This window comes from Neolamprologus brichardi, chromosome 23 (assembly GCF_056152115.1).
Source record: "Neolamprologus brichardi isolate AB-2024 chromosome 23, ASM5615211v1, whole genome shotgun sequence".
Lineage (NCBI taxonomy): Eukaryota > Metazoa > Chordata > Actinopteri > Cichliformes > Cichlidae > Neolamprologus > Neolamprologus brichardi.
In genome coordinates, this window is record NC_142125.1 from 33,704,981 (window position 1) to 33,727,670 (window position 22,690).

Below are 22,690 nucleotides of genomic sequence, written 5' to 3' on the forward strand. Positions count from 1 at the left end.
AAATAACAGATTTCATTGAATTGTTCATCAATTTAAGAGAAACAATTTGCTAGACCCCAATAAATAAAGCAAGAACAATCTGTACACAGGTACAGTATGTGGCGCAGAATCATAATGGCTGTTTATAAGGGAGAAAAATGTTTGTATATTATTTGTTCTCCGTCGTTCTTCCCTTTGTCCTTCCCCTCTTTTTTTGTTATGAGGCAATGCATCATACGATATTAGACAGTGAGGAAATTATCCTATAAATTGCAGGGCAAAATTGTCATTTAGAGGAAAAAGTCCAATTCAATCACCTCCCTGTGTTTGAGCTAGAGACAGCGCTATTTTTACCATTCTATGGCAGTTGAAGGAGGAGGGGGATAGGAACTCGCTGAGGGATTCCCCCGCACTGCAGTGGTACGCTGCCTCAGGGCCGTCCCCCAGGGGAGCTCGAAAAAAATACATCAAATTGACTCAAATTGCTTTACCATACGGGGGTTCATATGGAGTACACAGTGATTACATATCATGCCAACGTTTTTCCTCTTGTGCACCAAAATGGGAAGTTAAGTCAGGGGGAAAACTTGAGTCATTTATTTTTCAATGGGGAAGTCTGACACTTTCGATAAGTGTCAGATGGAACAATGATCCGTCTTCTCTTTTTCAGTTTATTAGCACGTTTGTTTTTTCCTTTTGTTCTATTGTGCTGCACTCTGTGATGTGCTAATTGGAGCATATGCAAGTGACTGTAAGTGACATGTGACAAACAGCATATTTCCTAGATGCTATAAAAGTTCAGATGCTAGTGCTGTAGAGAGAGAGAGAGAGAGCAAGAAAGACAGATTACACTGAATCTGGGTCATTTCACAGCCAAAATGTTGCTTATCTGAATTCTCACACAGCCTGAATTGGGAGAGATTATCCAGTCGAGCTAATTGAATAATTGAGGCTCGCTGGAAATCATTTCCACTGGTCACTCTCATTATCTCTGTGGAAAACATACGCTAATAATCAAACAACAGTGGTAAAGCACGGCATTGTGGGAATTGAAGTGTTGTGAGACATGCCAATAATTCATAATCTGTAGTCCCAGTACAAAATTAAAAAAAATCGCATTTAAAAAAAACACAGAAAATATTGTTCCAGAGCAGGTAACGCAAAGCTGTACTCATCGTCATGTGATATTCATTTTGATTGTCTCCATGCAAGATTGATGAGGATCCCTTGGCCGCGTGTTTGCACAGGCTACACGATGGATGTGAATCATTCATGTCTTACGAGGTGCTCACTGGGCTGCCCACCTGCTGACACTCCGCCAGGAGATAGAAACCTCATGCATGATACTACTCCCAGGGAGGCGGGGAGGAGATAGGGCGTCATTTACTGGGAGTGATGGAGGCTAAAGTTACGGCGGTAATGGAGCAGACGGAGGGGGACCGTCTATGGTACTGATTCATACAGCAAATTTAATTTCCACCACCTGCTGGGATCAGGCTGTGTAGACTACTTTAATGGGACTTTGACTGATAACACTTATTGCCCTCTATGTCACAAGTTCCTAAAAAATGACAGGAATTTATTTTCCTGTCATTTAAAGTAACTGAAAAAGAATTAAATGCAAATATAGCAGCATAGCACTGACAGCATATTTAACTGCCAGTGCTGTGTGCGTCTCTGGAATAAGAGAAAGTAGTCACAGATACCGACATCATGTTTCTGAGACCCTGTTGTCACCTCCTCCTCGTGCCACCATCAGTTCCAAGAACAAAGGAGGAGCATTTTAGTGGTAGATCATCTAAACGGCTGTAACGGCATCAAATGGCAACTTCTGGAGGCTAAAGAAATCAAGCTAAAGTGAAAGTGTCTAAAACTGGAGAAAAATGCAGTTTTAGCTTCTATGTATAGTTCGCTCTTTTGTAAGAACTGGACCACTGGTGATTTGTTTTATATGATGTATTTGGGGACTGGTAAGGCTTAAAATTAGAGGCTTGGCTGCTTTGAAATGTCTCCTGGTATTCAGTGTAAAATGGCACAGTCCAGATTATACAGAGTATTTACTATAGTTTTTTTAAGGTTCTGTTCTTTAGTGTGTTCGATTTAACTGAGAAAAATACTACTAACCACTTATACGCAGGGTCGTGGCTTTGTTCAAGTTTACAGACCTGCTATAATTTCAGGTATAATTTCAGAAATTATAAGACTTTAGAGTTCAGTTCCATTATGTGTTAACAGGGGAAGACTTTGTCATGCTTTTGAAATCTACAAATCTAAATTGCTTAGTGAAAGATGCCTTTTACACAGTTGCTTAGCAGTTCCAAAATTAGGGAGCTGCTTTAAAGCAACTTATTTTTGCAGTCATTGCTTTTATGTGACTGTTGCTTGATCTTCAATCTGGAATACAGACTTCAAGCAAACATAAAATGTGCTGCATTTTAAAAAGGCGTCTTTGTTCTCCTTACTCCTATTACACTGGTGGGCGTTCATGTTAAACATGGAACTTGGGCTTCAGACTTTTCTAGGCTTTCAGTTTGCACTGGTTTCTTCTGCTCATGGCTGATATCAGTGAGAGACGTTATGGTCATCTCAGGCACACAGCTCTGGCTGTAAGCACAGGTGCCCAACGCACCCACTGTTCTTATGTTTGAACCAATCAGGAGAAAGCTAGCTTAATGGAGAGGAAGGGGAAATAAAACAGCTTGCTTCAGGCAGAGGATAAACTGAAGTGCTTCACCACAGACCACTATGAGATCAACAAGGATTATTTTGAACTGTGAAACAGCAAAGCTACACTAGTATAGTCCAATAATACAAATGTGAAATTGTGAATGAGCATACCAGAGCTCCCTCACAGATGCTAGAAAGAATGTGGCGCTAAACATACACAAAGATTAATCCTTTTTTAACAATATTTCTGTATGATAAATAAGTAAAGCAATTCTCAGATCTGTTCAAACTTTTGATACAGTATTATTTTAAAGATATAAGTACCATACTTTAAACAGAATCACCGAATCCTGTGCTTGGCAAGGGCTTGTTTTAAAGATACCGCAAAAAGTCATTGCTACCTGATTATGCCGCATAATTTGTAAAAACCATCATATGGCAATATTGAGAGGAGAGACTACCAAAGAGGCCTTGGTTCCACCACTATACATTTATGGCTCAGAGCCATTGAGCTTTCCTTGTCATGCTGTGGGCCCAATCTGTATCCTGTGCTGACTAAGCCCTTCACTTTTACATCTCTGTGTTCTAACCAAACCTGGAAACCATATTTACTGACTGTGAAGAGCAAGTGAAAAGAAAGCAATTATTTAACACAAAGTCAGTTGCCTCAATTTGCATAAATGTATGATCCCCCCTCGTCATGAAAATGCAAAACCTCGAGCATTTTGTATGCATTAGTAACACAGTGTTTCAGGCGCTTGCAAAGAGACAAACAACTACTTGGGTTATGTAACAGTTCTGTCACACATGAACATTTTGGAAAGCTGTGCTCATCACACTGGACGGTTATAATCATGTTTTTTTGGGGGGGGCGGGGGTTCTTGTTGTTGCCATTCGGTAAACCTAAAAACTGCAGCACCACACGGACATGTGTGCCTCTACCAGTGCCAGATTGGTGCTGGCTGGTTTCATTACAACGTCACAGCAGGTAAAGAGGGAAGATCATGGCATTGCCCCGAGAAAGAGAGAGTGAGAGAGAGACCGAGAGAAAGGGGGGAGAGGTGCAGAAACACAGAAATAGAGGAGAGGAACTGTTAGCTTGGTTAAGTGGATTATGTGATGTGGAGGGAGGGAGGGGCTCTGTCCTCTATCGTTGCTGCTGCTTCTGCACTGGTCAAATACGGCTCGAATCAAAGCAAAACAAAAGTATTTACTTACACAACAGTATTTAAACGTTGGATTTTCGCAGGGCTATGAGTGTACCCATGGCTGGGCTTTAAGTACTTCTTGCCAGTAATTGTTTGACTTATGTGCCAGATGGTGAGCTTTATACAGAAAGACACAAGAACTACTATTACATAAACACTTCAGTATATGCAAATGCTACAAAACTTAGTCATAGAGTGAGATTTCGTTTGAGTTTGTGGCTTTTTTTTTTTCAGAGAATGAGAACTGTTTTTCGTTTGTTTTTTTTAACATTGTTTCTCAAGAGCCTGAGTAATCATGTGTATTTATTGAACATGCACTTACTGCTGATTTATAGTATATGACATTTTCTTCTGATAATAATCATAGATTAATACTGACAGTGGTTAAAAAAATAATTTCCCAGTATTTATCCAGACAAAGACGTTTGTTATCTTAGCAACGTTTTTAAGGTTGTCCGTAGCTAGCCTAGCTTGCACTTTAGGCTAATTAGCAAAAAACGGCAGCATGCTAGCACATTAATCTTGACAGTACTAAAAATGCTAATGCTGGATACGTGGTTCACCATATTGGTGTACTGGCATTAGAGCAGGGCGATATGACCAAAAATATTTATCACGATATACATTTCAAAATTTGCGATAACGATAAAACTGACGATATAATTGACGATATAATTGACACTAGACAAAATGCTTTACAACTCCACAACTTTATTAGTGCAAAAAAAACATCAATGTATTTTCACTTAAACAAGCAGCTGTTTTTTATGTGCATTAAAGTTATATAAAAATTTAACAGTGCAAATGCAAATTCCTTGCTGACAGTTTAACCAAAAGGCATTTCCAGTGGAAATTGGCCGACATATCCTCAGCATAACCATGTATAATATCCACAAAACTTAAGAGGTTATACACACACAATACGGTAATATTATGTTGAAGCACAGTATGTATCACTCCGCGAGGCTCCGCCTACGATAGCCGTAATGCTCCGACAATCCATCAAGCGGTGCGGCTTCGTAGCTTAGCAAAGTCGTACTGAAACATTTGACAGATTTTCGAGCGCCGTGTACCACATAAAATCGTTTCGAGGTCAGTAAACACAACCAGAATTCATACATAAGGCACACGGGATCATAAGGGGCACTGTCGATTTTCAGAAAAATCAAAGGATTGATTTTAAGTGTGCCGTATTTTCCAAAAAACACGGTAATAATGACGGCCCGCTAGCATGCGCTACCAAAAATAGTGCTTTGTTGTGTATCTGACAGATGAAAGCAAAACTAGTTCCACTCTACTGAAGTTGCCGCATTTTTACAAACCAGTATTTCATTTTCCTATCCTATCGTTGCCCAACATTACACCGGTATTCAGAATCAGAATACTTTATTGATCCCTGGGGGAAATTATTTTTACGCTAACTAAGAATAGTACTATATATATTTATATTTATATTTATATTTATATTTATATATTTATTTATTTATTTATTTATTAAGTCACTTATTAATAAATAGCTGGAAAAGAAACATGTGTAGTTGTAGCAGTAACCAGTGTGTTAAGTGGATGCGTTGTACAGGGAGATGGCCACAGGCAGGAAAGATTTCCTGTGTCGTTCAGTGGTGCTTTTCAGTAATCTCAGTCTCTCACTAAACGAGCTCCTGTGACTGACCAGCATGTCATGGAGTGGGTGGGATTACTGTGAACAGTATGATATAGCCCAGCCCTAACTGGCATACTGACATTTTCTACTTAGCTTAAACTAGAGCTTATTCCAGTTGTTAAAAACTAGCCTATAGTTATGAGTACAGTGTCTGATTTGGGCTAAACTCAAAATTGGACTAAAAGTAGATAAATCAGAAAACAAAACTCAGAAAACGATAAGGGTTTACTAGTACTAATATAGGCCTAGCAAATGGACCTCCAGTTCAAATAAAATTAAGACTAAATTTACTCAACACCAATCATGCAGCAGGAAATGTTGACACACAATGCACCTACAAAAGGAGGAGTAAAAGCTAGTGAAATATAATCACTGTACCACCAAAATCTAGTGATCATGCCAGACTGTGTATGCTGAAACAAACACAAACTTAGATTGTATTTGATTGAACAAGTATGCATTATAAATTCATCTTATTTGTAAGACAGTGTACGTGATATATTTTAACAGCAAACTTGATCTACTAATATAGTTAAAGAACTTCAAAAACCTTGCATACTGCAGTGCAACCCTAGAGATAAAGTTCTTTTTGATTGCATTTGGGTAATTGCAAAATGCCTATTAGACTAACAAATAAGCATTGACCTTAGAGGGTAGAACAATAAAGTGTTACTTAAAGCATGTGTTTCCATTTCCTTCGCCTATGGAGAATAACAGAAGAGCTGCTTTCAACTAAAGCACGTTGAGAGAAAAACAGCCACTGGAACAGAGCTGACAATAATTCACTGTGTTTTAACAGCGTAAGTGTCACCCCATTGGAATTTAATGAAAGGGAATGTATGTTTAAAAAGCTTCTGGGCTGTTGTTATAGGTCAACTTGGAGGTTTTGTGAATCACTGTGCCTATATGAGGAATGCTCAACCACGAGAGAAAAATTAGTTGAAGATCAGGTGAAATTTTCTTTGATTTTTTTTCAATAAAGCTGCAGCTACATGAGTCAGCCTTCCGACACACTGTTGTACAATGGCACATTACTGTGTTGGTTACTGTACTGCAAAAGACAGGGCAAAGGCACTTGAGAGAATTTGGAGTGTGTGTGTGAACCAGTTGGCCCACACTCCTTCAAAAGCTGTCCATGTTGCTTTTTAATGTCTGCTGTTTCCTGTGAATGAAAACCTGAAGTGATGGCCTGTATAAAATGTAACAATAAGATGTACCCACCTTTTATTGTGTTTTCTTTTTCTATCCACAGGACTACACGTTGACTATGTATTTCCAGCAGTATTGGAGGGACAAGCGCCTGGCCTATGTGGGAATCCCTCTCAACCTGACACTTGACAACAGGGTTGCTGACCAGCTCTGGGTCCCCGACACCTACTTTCTCAATGACAAGAAGTCTTTCGTCCATGGAGTCACAGTCAAAAACCGCATGATCCGCCTGCATCCAGATGGGACTGTCCTCTATGGACTCAGGTGTGTTCTGCTTGTCACCGCATTATCTTCACAGGTCTTCTTCTTAATGAGACACTGGGACTTTTGACTGGGCTACATGTTAGCATTCTCAGGATTCCATGTTGTACATTATCTTATGACTCAGTCACACTAGAGTAAAAATAGGACGGCAACCTCCTTGCAACTACAAAAAAAATGGTGGTTCATTTTGCCAAAATTTCCTTGTTGCAACTCAAAATGGTTCTCAGTAGTTTGTATGGACCCACATGCTTATATGCATACCAGACAATGTTGGGCATGTTTCTAATAAGATGATGGATGATGTTCTGGGAGATCTTCAACCAGATCTGGACCAGGGCTCACTGAGTTCCTGGACAATCTGAGGTGCAACTTGGCAGTGTTGGATGGACTGAAACATAATGTCACAGAGTTGTTCTATTGAATTTAGGTTGGATGAACATGAGAGTCAGTGGTAATCTTGAGTCCCTGCCTACTCTCACCATTGTTGTGCACCTGGAGTAACCCAGGACCCACTGCACCAGCACAGGGTCTAACAGTCGGTCCAAGGATTTCATCCTGATACCTAATTGCTTTCAGGGTGTTGTGACATCAGCCTGGTGTTCAGGGTGAAACTGCTCTCATTGGTGACAAGTGGCCAGAATCTGCCAATTATACTATTCTATGGCAAATGCCAATCTGGCACCACAGTTCTGGGCAGTGAGAATAAGGCCCAATAAAGGACGTTGGTCCCTCAGGCCATCTTCATGAAGTCTGTTTCTGATTGCTTAGTCAGCGATATTAACACCAGTGGCCTGCTGAAGGTCATTTTGTAGGGTTCTGGCACTGCTCATCCTGTCCATCTTTGCACAAAGAAGAAGATACCAGTCCGGGTGATGGGTTAAGGACCTTCTACAGCCATGTCCAGCTCCAGAGTAACTGTCTGTCTTATGAAATCTCCAGTCTCCTCCTGAGACTGTGCTTTGAGACATAGTAAGTCTTCTGACAACGACAAGTAATGATGTGCTATCCCCCAGGAGTTGGACTACCTGTGCAAACTCTGTAGGGTCCAGGTATCGCCTCATGTTACCTGCAGAGAGACTGACCCTAGCTAAATGCAAAACTAATGAAAAAACAGTCAGAAAACATGAGGAGCGGAAAAATGTCAGTGGCTGTAAAACCATTCCGGTGTTCAGGGTTGTCTCATTGTTGCCCCTTTGGTGCACCTGTTGTTAATTTAATCAACGGCAGTACAGTTGTAACTAATTAACAACCCCCTCTGCTTCTTAACTGACCAGATCGATATTCCAGAAGTTTAACTGAGTTGATGTTATGAATAAAAAAGGGCTCCTTTTAGTTTTGTTAGCAGTGAATATTCCCCTTACGCACCCGCCTCAGTTTCTCGCTCTAACAACAATATCATTTTCCTGTTGTTATCAAATCCACAGCTTATGCAAACTTGATCCCACATGACTTGCTATATAGCTAAAGTTTCATATAGCTTAATCCTTGGTGCCATTAAGTGTCGTTGAGGCCCCAAACAATTAAAAACATATCAGAGAACCACGCTGTTGCACTGCATGACACCAGCCTTGATTACCATAAATGTGCACTGCAGTTTATTTTGAATCCCACATACCTCATTATGTTGCAGTAAACACTCACAAGAACACCAAGTGTGTATTTATGCTCCACTTAAAAATAGTCCCTTATTTTAGAGTTTAAGGAGATTATTGAGGTTTTTGTATATATAATTTAAAAATTCTACTAATTTTTTGTGACACATACTTTCATCAAAAGTAGAGCTTAGAGTTTCAAAGACAAAGTTAAGCAGTCTAAAAGTAATACAATACACTCAAAAGCATTGTTGATTTTGGTCATTTTATTTCATAGAGGAAAATACAGAGTGACAGCAACCTTATCCTTCAAAATAATTTTTCTTAAAATGAGCCTCTATATTTAGATAAATGAAATGATGAAAAGTTCCTATGATTATATATAGTCAGAAAAATAATAACAAAAGAACTGCATAAGGCAGGTTTATTAAAAATCCCAAATCCAAAAATAGAGAAGACCTGAGAACAAGAGTGAGAAGAGAGCACAACCTGACAAGCGGAGAAAAGGGTAATAAGGAACAGGTGAACGTAATCAGACCCTACCAAGGGAAAGAACAAAATCAACAAAGTTGATCAAAACAAAAAAGGAAGTAAATTGAATCAAAATCAAACTCACAAAGTCAACAGTAACCATGAAAGCTGTTCTGGACAATTTCTGTGCCCTGCAAATAAGCAACACTTATCACGCAAAAAGCAACAAAAGGATGATCAGGGTCAAGAATATTCCCTAATGTTTTTCAGAGCCAAGTTAATTCTTTGTGTTCAAAGCCTTGTTTTGGCACAGTCCTGCAGCAGCTGAGAGGATTTTGTGTCATGCTGAAGGGCATGTCAGTGTTAGCATTTTTATTATTTTATTTTTAAAGAGGGCTGCCGTTAGAGTTCATCTACGGCAAGAAGTGCGGACAGGTTAGACATGATCCACAATGCAAAGTTCAGCCTTCAGCTATTGTTTGATGTTTGTTTCATAAAGCCCTTGTTTTGAATTTCCATTGATCTTTTTGACAAGCAGGTTCAGAAGAGCTAGTGTGACCTGTTATTATGGATGCAAGCTTTGAATTATTAGAGCAAAGCAAAAACATGTGTGTGTCTGTGTGTATGTGTGTGTGTGCACTTGCACACTTGCATTTGCATGTGTCAGTGTTCATACTTTATAGTCAAGCAGCTATGCTTGATTATGCAAGTGGAGTTCATAGCATTTAGCCCTGTGGACTACTTATAGACCTCTCAGTGCTTTAAGAGATCAAAAGGAGAGGGAAACGTGTGACGTGGTGTTTGTGATATGAGCTGTTGCATAAATGAATGCCAGGTAGAGCTGAGTGATATGTTGAATGCAGATTTTTATCGTGGTTTCAAGGCAGCCACTCTGTATTTGTGTGTTTGCTGCTTATTAGGGAAAGCAGCAAAAAATACAATTTTAAGCTCTCAAAAGCAGTTTGTATTTACATTGTAAGTTGTATTTTGCCACAATGCTGTTTGTCATTTTTGCAAATATGGTCTATTAATTGCATTTTACAGAAACTGTCTGTAATTTAACTGAGGGTACATTAGGGGGCATTAGCCAGATGGTCCTCTTTGACAAAAAAAGCCCACATTTATTTTAGTCTTCACAAATATAGTATCCAAAATATGTCCAATTAGAGAAAATAAATAAATAGATTTTATGAATGTCTCAAGCAGCAGTTTCCTGATAAGATGCATGCCTGAAGTAATGTTAATAAAAAATAATAATAAAAATGTTCAAATATTCTTTATATTCGTGCAGCAATTTTTTTTTGTAAAACACAGAGTTACAAATTGCTTTACAGTTAAAAGCCACGTGTTAAAGATAAGTACACATGTTCAAACATATGTACACATAATCAACCATATGGTGAGACATTCATGCCAACACACGAGCGTCCATGCACGCAAATAGCTGAAAACTAAGGCTCAAAGTAAAGCTGGAAAGATTAAATGAAAGGTAAAAAATGTGCAACTACCAGTCGTTTAAAACAAATCACACACTCAGCCCTCCTGATAGCAGCTTGTGGTGCCCCAAATGCAGAATACAGATTCGTATTGTCCTACAGTCAAAATCTGGAACGGTTTTGGTAAAATAATAAAAACTGAACTGTACAATTTCGGGCTTTAGTTTCACAGGATCCCATTCACCCTGACACAAGATACAGTCAAAGAGTTATTCACTTTTCAGAAGATCTTTTCTACAAGTTAATGTTAGCTTCCTTACTAACATCTTTGGGATACTGTAGTAGTAAGATAATAGGCTAGCAATTGAATTTGCATTGAATACAGACTACTCGAGGGCACAAGAGTACTGTTAGCCTAACATTACTTGTTACTCAAATAGATGGTATTAAGGATTGACCCAGCTATACCTTGAAGTTATAAACTGGTTTCTGAAGTATCATTTTGAAACCTTGAAATGAGGGTTCTGTTGTTGCTGTCTTGGTTTGAAAAAATCCAGTGTGACAAGGAGGGGCAGGTCTGACCATGATACCGAACACTCAGAGTACCAGGGATAATCCTGCTGTTTGAAACACAGCGTGATTGTGATTTAAATACAGATTTAATGTTTTATTCTGTATGACCCAGAATGAGTGAATGAGCCCATAGCTTCCTAATGAAAGTGTTTACATAGGTCAGCAGCCATCTGGTAAAGTTCTGCATTGGTTTATTTTTCCAACCCAAAAGCTATACCAAAGTCTTATAGTTTGTATGACTTCTCCTGTACCTTTACATCAAATTGTGGTTAAATTGTGCATTGAGTCTTTGTTGGCTGAATTTAGCTGCATGTGTTAGTTTGTCCAGCTCTAGCAATAGTTTCCTTACGACTGTTCACATGCTACTGTAGAGTCTTTTGAAAATTTGGTCAAATCAGCAATTGGACTCTCTTTTGCTCAATACAAGCCCACAGCTCAGACTAGCTAGTTAGCTAGCTAGGTAGTTAGCTGTATGCCAAATAAAAAGAGATACTTCAACAATTTTTGTGTTTTTGATAAATGCAGTAATGAATAATAAATAAGTAAAAAGCCGTAACACAGGCATTTGGTTATTTCAGAATGGACTTCATGTCACTGGGTTATATTAGCTAACACGCGCTAACTGGTACAGTGTACGATATTTGTTTCTGACCTGGCTTTTGTTAGACAGAGTGGCATGGAAAAAAAAAAGATTAAAACTGACCTACAACCAAATGCAATTATTTCAGGTTTAATTTATCCAATGACATTTTCTGATAATCAGTTGGATTTTGAGGCTGTAATTTATATTCCAATTTATGCCATTTAGATATCATCTTTTATTCATATGAATTATTTTTTTTTGGATTAAACACCTTCAACTCCAATGTCCCCAAATCCATGGATTTTCAATATGTTCTAATTTAAAAACTGTTACTTTAATGATTTAATGTAAATCAACTATTTTTTTTAACTGCTAATCAATACAGTGTAGGTAGTTTTTTTTCTTGTTGTTACCATAATGAAATGAAGAGATAAGGTAGCAGAGAAGCTTCAGTGATATTGATAATCTGTGTCATGTATTGGAAAATGTGTTGGAAGTCCATATAATCTATAATATGTGTGGTAATGCTTACTGTTAATGTTACTGTTGAAGACCTCTTATTATGTTGCTGTAATTTTTGCTGCATAATAATATCACATAATGGAGCCTCATCTCAGTCTTTGCTCAGTGAATACATCCAGTGGCTAACTGCCAAGCAGCCAGCTTTTAATCAGGCCAGACTTAGCCTAAATCATTTTGAATTTGCATTTCACTTTGCTGCTTTTTTTAACTGTCTGATTATCAGTCGTTTGAGCTCGCACATCTGATAAACAAAAGGCACAGATACCTCCTCATGACCCAGTTCAGTTGAACAGGGACTGAACTCAATGCCAGGATGCATTTCCTTAATATCATTTTTATTTTTACAAATTTTTACTTGATCGCAGGATGGAGGGATGGACAGTTTTGGTGAAAGGGGAGCACAAAATGTTTCAAAAGCAAACATGTTCGTTGCTTGTCTTGTATGATCTATAGTCTAATTAGGTATACAGTTACACAGTCAGCATTTTAACTAGGAGGTGGTGCTATAATCTTATTTTAAGATGACAATGCCAGTAGTCTCCAGTAATATGAAACCAGCTGAGGGACAGGTTGAAAAGGCAAATGGACGTTTGGTTTCCTTTAAAGATGATAGGTGAAGACAAGTGCTTTCACCTTAATGCTGTAATCTAATTGTATTCCCGCAGACCCTTATTCTGTTAGGTAACTGCTTACCTGCATTGCTATTTTTAAAACGCCTCAAATCCCTTACATCTTCACTCTCCTTCTGATCTGTCTTTCAGAACAATTTTAGTAAATCACACGTGTTAACTAAAATATACCCTCTCCCCCCATGCCTTCTTTTTCAGGATAACTACAACAGCAGCATGTATGATGGATCTCAGGAGGTATCCTCTGGATGAACAGAACTGCACTCTGGAGATAGAGAGCTGTGAGTAGACAGGCCTAATGCCTTGTGGGCTTGACAGATCAACAGCGGCGCACAGGCAGAGTGTCTCATGTGTGAAATGTTACAGATGCATGAAAGAATAGGCAACCTGAGGTACAGCAGCGGTTGTGTGTGTTTCTCTTCTGTGTTCTGTAGCCTTTCTTTTAAATCTGTACCAGATGGATGAGGGTAGTTTATATGACTATGACAAATACTTAGCTAATTTTATTCAATATTATACTTCTATAAAGATTTGGGAAAGTTTAAAAGACCAATCTAGTGCAGTTATTTAGTTAGAAGTCTTTCTTTTGCAAATGTTTGCACCTTATTTAACCTCGTAAAGATCCACCAGGTTGCCATGTGCTACTTAGGGTAGGAATAATTTCAGGCTCAATTCTACCTCTATAAATGGAATTTTCACCTATTTTACAAATGTAAATCTTATAACAGAAGTACTGTAAGGTTAAAATGCATGTAGGAAAGTAGTTTTGAAAAGTAACAGCATCAAGTTTCTGAAACCTGCTGCTAAAATTCAACCCTAACACAACTCCTCAGTAGTTCGTCAGTAACCTGGTGGATGTAATGAAGTAACATTGATGACAAAATAACAATTACTTTTGGAGACTATAAAAAAAAAACCTCACAGAGGGTAAAGTCCTTGCAAGACTTTACCCTCTGTCATGCCTCTGGTTGCTTGCTGGTTCTACTGTAGCAAATATAATATTGAACTACGTCTACATAATCTGTGTCAATTATGCAAAACAACACAGGAGTTATTGTTCTGCATGCAGAGATATTTTTTTTTAAACAAGCAATAAAAAGAGCTATAAATGCAAAACAGGAATATAGACAAACAGCAGGCCAAGGCATCAACCTGAGGGCGAGTCATTTAAAAATAAAAGTGATAAGTAATCACCTAATCAATGTAAATCTAGTATTCGCTCTATTTTTAGCTCTTTTAGGCCATTGGCCTATTTAATAGGTACACCTAGCTACTTTCAGGCTGAACCCTATTTTACCTTCAGAGCTGCCTTTCTTGTGGCACAAATTCAGCAAAGTGCTGGAAACATTCCATATTGACATGATAGTGCAAAACACTTAGCCCTCAGTCGATGTTTTCTCATTTTCGGATCATTCATCACTGTGTAGAAAAATCTCAGCAGTTTCTGAAGTACTGAGATCAGTCGGTGAGACACCAACAGCCGTGCAAAATTCAAAGTCACTTAAATTAATCTCTCTTCTTCAATCTGTGCTCACAATCAGCTCAGCAAGTTGTCTTGACTATGTCTACATGCCTAAATGTGTTGAGTTGCTGTCATGCGATTGGCCGATTGGATATATTTTGTTAACAATCAGTTTACTTATCCATTTCAGGGTCCAGTGTGCCAGAGCCTATCCAGCCTATATAGGGCGAGCATGTAGAGATGGACGGAAATTCACACTCACATTCACACTCACATTCACACCTACAGCCAATTAGGAATCACCAACTGACTTAGAGTAACAAGGTTAGGTTAGATTAGGTTATATGTGGCCATTTAGCTGCTAAATGCTGCAAATGACTTTGGCCCTGTTCTGTTTTGTGCTGATAGCGAGCAGGCCATCGTGGCTGGAAACAGGGCTGATAAGAAACAGTGACACGAAACAGTGATGGCGTGGGCCAAAACAATGAGCTGAAAGACACCAAAGGGCTCGTTACAGACAGGGCATCCCATCTCTCCGTAGAGTGTGTTATTACGAATAACTGGGATGCCATTACACGTGTTATGTTGATATAAAAATATTGATTCAAGCAGATTTAAGTTAGACATTTCACATATTTATTTGTGAGAACTCCTCAGCGTTTGAATGCTGTATCACTTAGCAGCAGTGAGTGTCTCTGCTTGTCCTTTACAGACATCCTCAGGGCACCACTTGGTTTCATGTCAGCCTTCTGATTGGGCACTGATTTACACCTGGCATGCCAACAATACGGCAGGATAGGATTAGGCTTATCAGGAACACATAGAGTTTAAGGCTAGTTAGAGCCAATGTCTCGGCTAGAGTAAGAACAAAGCACATTGTAGATGTTTGTATTTATATTGTTTTTGGTATCATCCCCACAAAAATACTAAAGCAAGATCTGCTAATGGCACTGGACATGTCTATTTTATAATTCTTCTGACATTTTCCAAACCCCAAGTAAAGCTATTAAGAAAAGCGCCTGTTACTTGGAAACAACTTCAAAAGTGTTTTTTTTATTTCCTTCCCAAATGACAGCCCAGTTGGATGATCAGCAACACTGCATGTCTTGGTCTCCAGTGATGGTTAGACAGATGGTTACACCTTGGTGTGCATGTGTGTGTGTCTGCGCACGTCTTCTTCTACAGATGGCTACACCACAGACGACATCGAGTTCTACTGGAAGGGAGGCGAGACGGCTGTGACGGGGGTGACACGGATTGAGCTGCCTCAGTTCTCCATTGTCGATTACAAGCTGGTGTCCAAGAACGTAGTCTTTTCCACAGGTAAATGCTTCATCAGCTGGATTACCTCTGGGAATAATGCACGGTGAGGCTAACTAGGGGATGTGACATTTTAGATCATATTGTCCATTTCATGCACTGGCCTGTTTTCAGGAGCTGATTCTTCCATCAGTTTCTGCAGCAAACATGCCAAAATGTCTGTTGATCTTATATACAGATATAATATATATATTGGTACTTTTAATTGGATTGAAATGAGGAAATGTCTTTGGAGTATTCCTCATGCAGCAGTAGGCAAAGCGAGCTTGTTGGAATGGTGCTCAAGCGGGACATGTGGTAAATTAGAAAGTATATCATGCCCACTTCTGGCAGTTCTTGACCCAGAGAGGTGAAGTTTAATGGATGTAATGGTTCAGTTATTGTGCTGTCAGTAGGAAATGTAGCTGAAGACTCTTATCAAGTCAGTGTGATTGCAGCAGTCTGATTGTGAAGCCCCTGAAAAATTGGTTTCAAATACAATAATAATAAATAGTCATAATTAAAGACATGAATGTCTAAGTTTGTAGTTATTATTTATGAAAACCTCAGTTTCAATTCAGTTTTATATAGATGATACGATATGATTTATATAGCCCCAAACCACAACAGCAATCCTTTCAAGATGCTTCATAGTGTAAGGTAAAGACCCTAAAATAATGGGGAGAAAGCCCAAGCAACTAGGCAACCCCCTATGAGTGACCACTTGGCGACAGTGGGAAGAAAAAAACAGGAAACAAACCTCCGGCAGAACCAGACTCTGGCCTGCTGAACAGCTGGGATTGAGGGGAGGAAGATGGGATAAAAAATGATATTAAACAGTCACACAGCTGTTTGCAGATCTGATCTAAAATGTTGTTCCTTTCAGAAATCGCTCATGTTGAAACAACTAAATTGATGTAGGTTTGAAAGAAAATTGTATCTTAACATAAAAGTTGTATCAACATTTTCTGAATTATTTGTATAGCTTCATTCACTGTCATCACAATACAGTGACAAACACTTGAGGATGAGGATGTTACTTTAATACTGTTACACCCTACTATATTCACTCTCTGTGGGCTAAAAGGCTCCCTCTGCACTACAAAGCATCCTGCCGCTAGAGCCCAGCCGATATTCAGTGATTCAAATAATGTGATAGTCCGATATGTGGGCTGATTTTTTTCCCTTTCAGAAACACGAAGCATAAACAGATTGCCACAAGCCAGCAGATCTCAGACCTTATTTATCATCTAATGACCTTTAACCTCTAATGAAATGTGGATGACAAGAAATACTGAGGAAGAGTTTCAGGGTAGTTAGAAGGCAAAATGACAGGTTAAGATAACTTGTAAAGTCAATGTATATGAAGGATTTACCGTATCACATTTCATGTTCTAATTCATGTGTGTCAGATCGGGTTAGGGTTAGTTATTTTAACAAGTAATCCTCATTTCAGTCGTATTCCATGAACTTTGATTTGACACGTCGCCCATCCACTGAGGTCCAAAATGAGTCAGACTGTTACTCAATGTGTACATTTACGCCGGAACGCAGAGTGTTTATGAACGTTTCCAAACCAGCGACCATATAATCTGGTCAGAGGGGACACATAGAGAGAGGCGGCTTCTCCGGAGCCTCAGAAATAAAAGCTGTGTGACATTTAGTAATAATGTAATTTCTCACAGAAGTTATGCTCATGAGGAAGTGCCACGCTGGGTCTGAAAAGGACATGCACAGTAAATCACTCTTTGTTTGCCTTCTCGGGCGTGCGTAACATTTCTGTTGTAGCCGTTCTGCGTTATTTAGTGTTTTTTCACGCTGAGTGCACCTTTCTCTGTCTGTACTGCACGTGCGGCTGCTTTCCATTTACCATCATACGCGGGTGTCTCTGCCCTTCATGTGAATCACATGTAAGTGTGCCGATGCAAGCGCGTCTCTTGTTTATGAGAGGCGGCTTGTCCCTTGTGGGTGGTGGCTATTATTTTAATGTCCGGTGGTCTGCTCGCCCGCTCAGGATGTGTGAAGCACATCAAAGGCTCCCTGCCAGGCTGCCTAATGATCAGGTCTTGTCCATGTCATGTGCCACTAGCAAGCCTTTAGTTCCCTTCCCTTTTTTTCCTTTCCTGCTATCCCTCCTTTCTGTCACTATCTCTCTCCCTCTTTTCTCTTCCTCCTGTTTTTCCTTCGGGCTTTCTTTAATATAACTTTTCTTAGTGCTTTTAAAAGGTGTGCTTGGATGCCAACTACCCTGCTCGCTGCAAGAAAAAAAAAAAAACGGGTTTCAGGGCATCATAAATTCATTTGAAATGAGGCCCTCAACACATCAGTGTTTCTCATTTAAACACACACACAAACTGTCTGTTTGCATGCGAGGGTAATATCTGCATGTCCGTATGGAAATGCTTGTATAGCCACTAGGGCAACATTTCTGAGTTAGGTAACATTTAATAGACTGTATAGAAAAGATGGATGTTGCTACCATGGTTTCAAATGTCTGCTCAGGAACAACTCGAGGAACACAACAAAGCTTGCTTAGTCCCAAACCAATCAAGCATCAGAACAAGCTTGATTCACTGATGTTACCTAATGGATCCAAAGTCCGGCACCCCCAGAGATCCTCTGTGTGTGCATCAGGAGGTCAGAGCTCTTTTTGGTAGAACAGAGAAGCAACAAAATACTAAGCAGGTGGTTTTAATTCTGTGACTCGTTGTTCTTTAAGCCTCGAATATACCTTCGAGTTTGTGTGTTTTAGAAAACAAGAAATGCTTCGTTAACAGCTTTAGAAAAAAAAGCCCTGAAAGTACTCATTTTTAATTAATGTAGGACTGAAATTCATTAAGAAGCTTTTGCAGACTGCGCACAAGGACAAATCTGTGTTAGAAAAAAAGACTTCACTAAGACTTCTGCTGCATACTTGCGATACACTTTTAAAAGCCAGTAATGCAAGTAGTTATATCATGCAATGCTTCATCTGAGCTGCAGGTAGTCAGCCCAACATAAAAAGACGGAAAGCTAAAAAAACAACCTTCATAAAGAAAGCTTGAGCAGCATGATCCAGTGCAAGATTGGCGCGTATGGGGTCAGTGGATCCCTTAAAGACGCGTCATTGCCAGAATCAAACTGTCAGTGGATACAGCACAGCCTCTCATTGCTTCTAAACCTTGACAGTAACACTCCTGCGATCAGCGTGTCAAAGCAGACAAAAAAAGTCACCACCTCCACCTCTTCAGCCTTACCCAGACTCCACTATATGACTGCCATCATCACCTTAACTCTTTGCCTTTTCTTTTTTTTCCCCCTCATCTCCTTCCTCCCTCTCCTCCCTCTCCTCCCCGCCCTCGCACATGGTGTTCCTCCCACTTGGCGATGTTGTTTGGTATAGCAGTTACAGCCAGTACTGCTCTACACCCACACACAAGTGAACCTCAGCCTCCTCTTTTTCTGAGCCACTTCTGCATCTGCTACTGCGGAGATACTCTGCTCCGATTTAGGCTGGAGGAGTTGCCATTAAAGCTGCATCTAAAAGAGTGAATGGGATATTGCCACAGTCTGTTCCTATATTCACACTGCAGTGAAGTGTAGGTTCAGCATGTGTGGAGTTTATTCACTGCTGCCAAAGCTGTAAATATTGGAGAATCATTGAATGTGATAAACAACGCATACTTTGTGTATTTATATGAGCTCTAACATATGCTCGACTGTGAGAGGAAGCTTTAGTTAAAGTTGCACAAAGAATTAAACACAGAAGCTAATGGAGTTAGCTAGCTGAGACAATTAATTGATCAGTGAATCATTTAAGCAACTAATCAGTTGATTAGTGGAAGTCAAACGGAGTCAAATTCTGCGTTTTGGCCAAATAAGGTTTTTGTAACTCATTTTAATCAATACATCCAGGTAAAATTTCACAATCACACAGTATCGGCGCAATGTGTCAGCTAGTGAGCACACCCTAGATATCACTCCTTTAGAAATCGAATTTTTTTTTTAAATTCAGTATAACCCAAAATGATTGACTGAACCCATAAACTAATCAGTAAAGTCCTTACAGGATTAGAGAGCCTTTCCAGTTCTGACAAACCTGCCTACATAAACATTCTTGCCGATATTGACAAGGGTTAGACTCTCAAACCAACAACTAACCCTAAGATCTAACTTTATTTTAGATTTGATTGTTGTTAAGCTGACTGGAAAACCAAATATACCAAACAACATCCATGGATGTCTGGTGCTTGGTGAGGTAACTTTGGAACAACCAATCAAATTGACATGAGGATCTGTTAACACCAAAATCCCTACTTTAAGTTTAGGCTTACATGCTTTACTTGTATTTATTTGTAAGTGGAAGTGATGGGATAATTTGGGATATTTTATTACACCTAGTTAGTAGGGGTGCAACGATACACAGAATTCACGGTTCGGTTCGGTTCGATACTTTGGTGTCACGGTTCGATATTTTTTTGATACAAAAAAAAATGTTCATGCCTTTTTAATTTGTCATTTATTAAAATTATAAATATATATTTTAACTCAAAAGTACAGTTTTTAAATTTAATGTTGCTGAAACAACAAAGTAATAAAAAAGATAAATCTATCTGATTGAGGAATCACTCATCTTTGGAAAAGAGAGTTTATTACAGAGAAACGGCTCTTTCCAAAATAAAAGCTATACTATACGCTTCTTCTGGGCTATATTCTCAGCAGCATATTAAACATATCAGGTCCCCATAAGGAGAATCATGTGCTAACGGCTGTCTAAATGACTCGGGTAAAGTTTGTAGCATGCGTGCTTGTTGTTTTTGTCTGCTTCCACTTGTCTTTGCACTAGGATGATGTCAGAGTAAACGTGCAGTCATATTCGTTGTGTTCCCACTAGTGCTGTCAGCGTTAATCTCGTTGAAATGACGTTAACACCACAACACGGCAAATCTCCGTTAACGAGTTACCGCGGATCGCCCCGTGCGTGGGGCTGGACGGCCAACACGTTAACAAGCTAACTGCGCTAACGCACTAGTTCCCACCAATGTAATTGAGCATTGCTGGCACATCCAACATACTGTTTTACTTTTGTCCATGACGCGCTTACCTTCAGGGTCATACGTCACATGAAAACCAAAATAGTTCCAAATGCCAGATCTGAATGAGGGTGGGGGAGGTTCAATTTGCCATGTTGCAAGGAGAGCTTAACTTCTGTCTCGCTAGCTTGCCCTGCGCTCAGTGAATCTGTGTTCGACTACTCCGCCTAGGCTGCACTGTCGAGCGCAGATCCACTGAGCGCTCAACACAGACAGCACCGTCAGAAGGAAAGTTGATAAAATAAATTAAAAATTTTGTCTTGTTCGATACATATGCGTACCGAACCGAAAGCACTGTATCGAACGGTTCAATATCAATACGAGTATCGATATTCCAACAATTGGAGTATTGTTGCTCCCCTACTAGTTAGGTATAATATTACTTTAGCATGTGTTCATGTTTCTAATTAGTAATGAGTCATTTAGTACCGGGCCCCGAGAGTTGAGGCTCGGGTGTGAAATTTATGGTTTTCAGGGTTTTTATCGTTAGCTCAGTTTCCCTGGGTGTTTTCCCGTGTTGTAGTTGTGTTTTATTTTGAAAGAAATATTTACGCGTTACCATAGTGATCAGACAGCATTAAGAGGCAGAGAGGAGGATGTTACTCTCAGTGTTGTTGGCACATTTCTGGAGGACGCTGCTAATACGTTACACAATTACACAGTGAATTTGCGTTTATTATTATATTTACAAAATACCACCGTTTTTGTCTTGGTCGTATCATTTTATTTTGTTGTATTTATCCGCGACACCATAAAGGCCGGGCCGTAAAAATATTCTGACATTAAACTGGTCCGTGGTTTAATGGCGACCGCTGGACTAGATGGACAAAACTATCAGGCCACACCTCTTAATCTGAATTTTGTTAAAAAGTGGGTCATTCGAAAGAGCTCACTAAATTTGAGTGCGGTAAACAAATGGGTTGCTAAGTCAACCGATGAAAATTCTACCCTCTTAGATATTCCACGATAAGCTGGTTTTAATGCAAAGTGCAAATGCTTTATGAGCCACAGGAATTCAGCCCTGAAGTGGCTGTGTAAAGTTCCAAAGCAGGGTTACCAAGTGCTCAGGTGCAAAGTGTGTAAAAGTTGCCAACACTCTGCTGAGTTGGAAACCTCCTCTGGCATTAAGATCAGCACTAAAACTGTGCGCCAGGAGCTTCATGGCATGGCAGTTCCTGCAGGGGTAATGTGTAGGTGGCCTAGTCCTTTTGTCTATATACTTCTGTATTTCTACATGGTTTTTATCTTGAAGGACACAGTTATAGAAATAAAAATGGCATTAAAACTGAACAAATGTTATCTACTTGATAAATAAATTAAGTGAAAACCGAAAGACAAGCAAAAATCATTTTGTTTCAGGGACCTTTTTAAAAAATATTTCAGAACTCATGAAGGCACAAAGGTCAATTGAAAAACGTCTTTTTTGCATCAATAAAGAATATTTTTCTTCATGTCGTACCACATCGTACATGTGTACCACTTCAGTGTACATGTATATTGTCTGGTATGTGTTTGTGGTACATGTATAGACTTTGTAGTTCATTTGTTTGTTGGTGATAAAAATTTGATAGGTAGGTGGAAAAATAATGAATGTAAACCTAGTAGGATTAACTTTCTGGGAACTATGAATATCTTCAGTGTAATAAACAAATCCCATATAGACCAGTTGGGCCAACACTGCATTATAGCCTGCTGGCAGGAGACTGTTTTGGGAGTATAATAAGTTAATGTGGGCTTTGTGCATGACATACTAAATAATTCCACTGATCCATCATGATATAAAATGGGGTTTGTGGGTGCTGAATGCTTTAAAAAGTCAAATCAGTCAATAGCACTTAGAGTACATAATAACATTTGATGTATGGCCTGTTTTTGAAATTATATGTTGCCATTTTTATTGCTATCTAACATGCTATCTAACATACAGCTGGTGCTGAATCTTAATGAGATTGGGTGTGGGTTTTTTTTTTTTTTTTTAAAGTGACTCTATGAAACTCCACACAAGTGTGTAGTCGATTGGACCCACGCTCACCATAAGTAGCTTTGGCTGACACCCACGGA

General features: G+C 39.3%; 1 protein-coding gene across 3 annotated transcripts in view; it reads left to right on the plus strand.

Moving 5' to 3' along the window:
* The window catches only part of LOC102783988 (gamma-aminobutyric acid receptor subunit beta-3-like), an 89,034-nt gene that overhangs the window by 48,044 nt on the left and 18,300 nt on the right, over positions 1-22,690 (plus strand). For all 3 annotated transcript variants that reach the window (XM_006795695.3, XM_035909892.2, XM_006795694.2), the window contains 3 exons: positions 6,770-6,990; positions 12,995-13,077; positions 15,444-15,581. In XM_006795695.3, the coding sequence (XP_006795758.2) occupies positions 6,770-6,990; positions 12,995-13,077; positions 15,444-15,581 (442 nt within the window). The remainder of the gene's footprint in view (positions 1-6,769; positions 6,991-12,994; positions 13,078-15,443; positions 15,582-22,690) is intronic.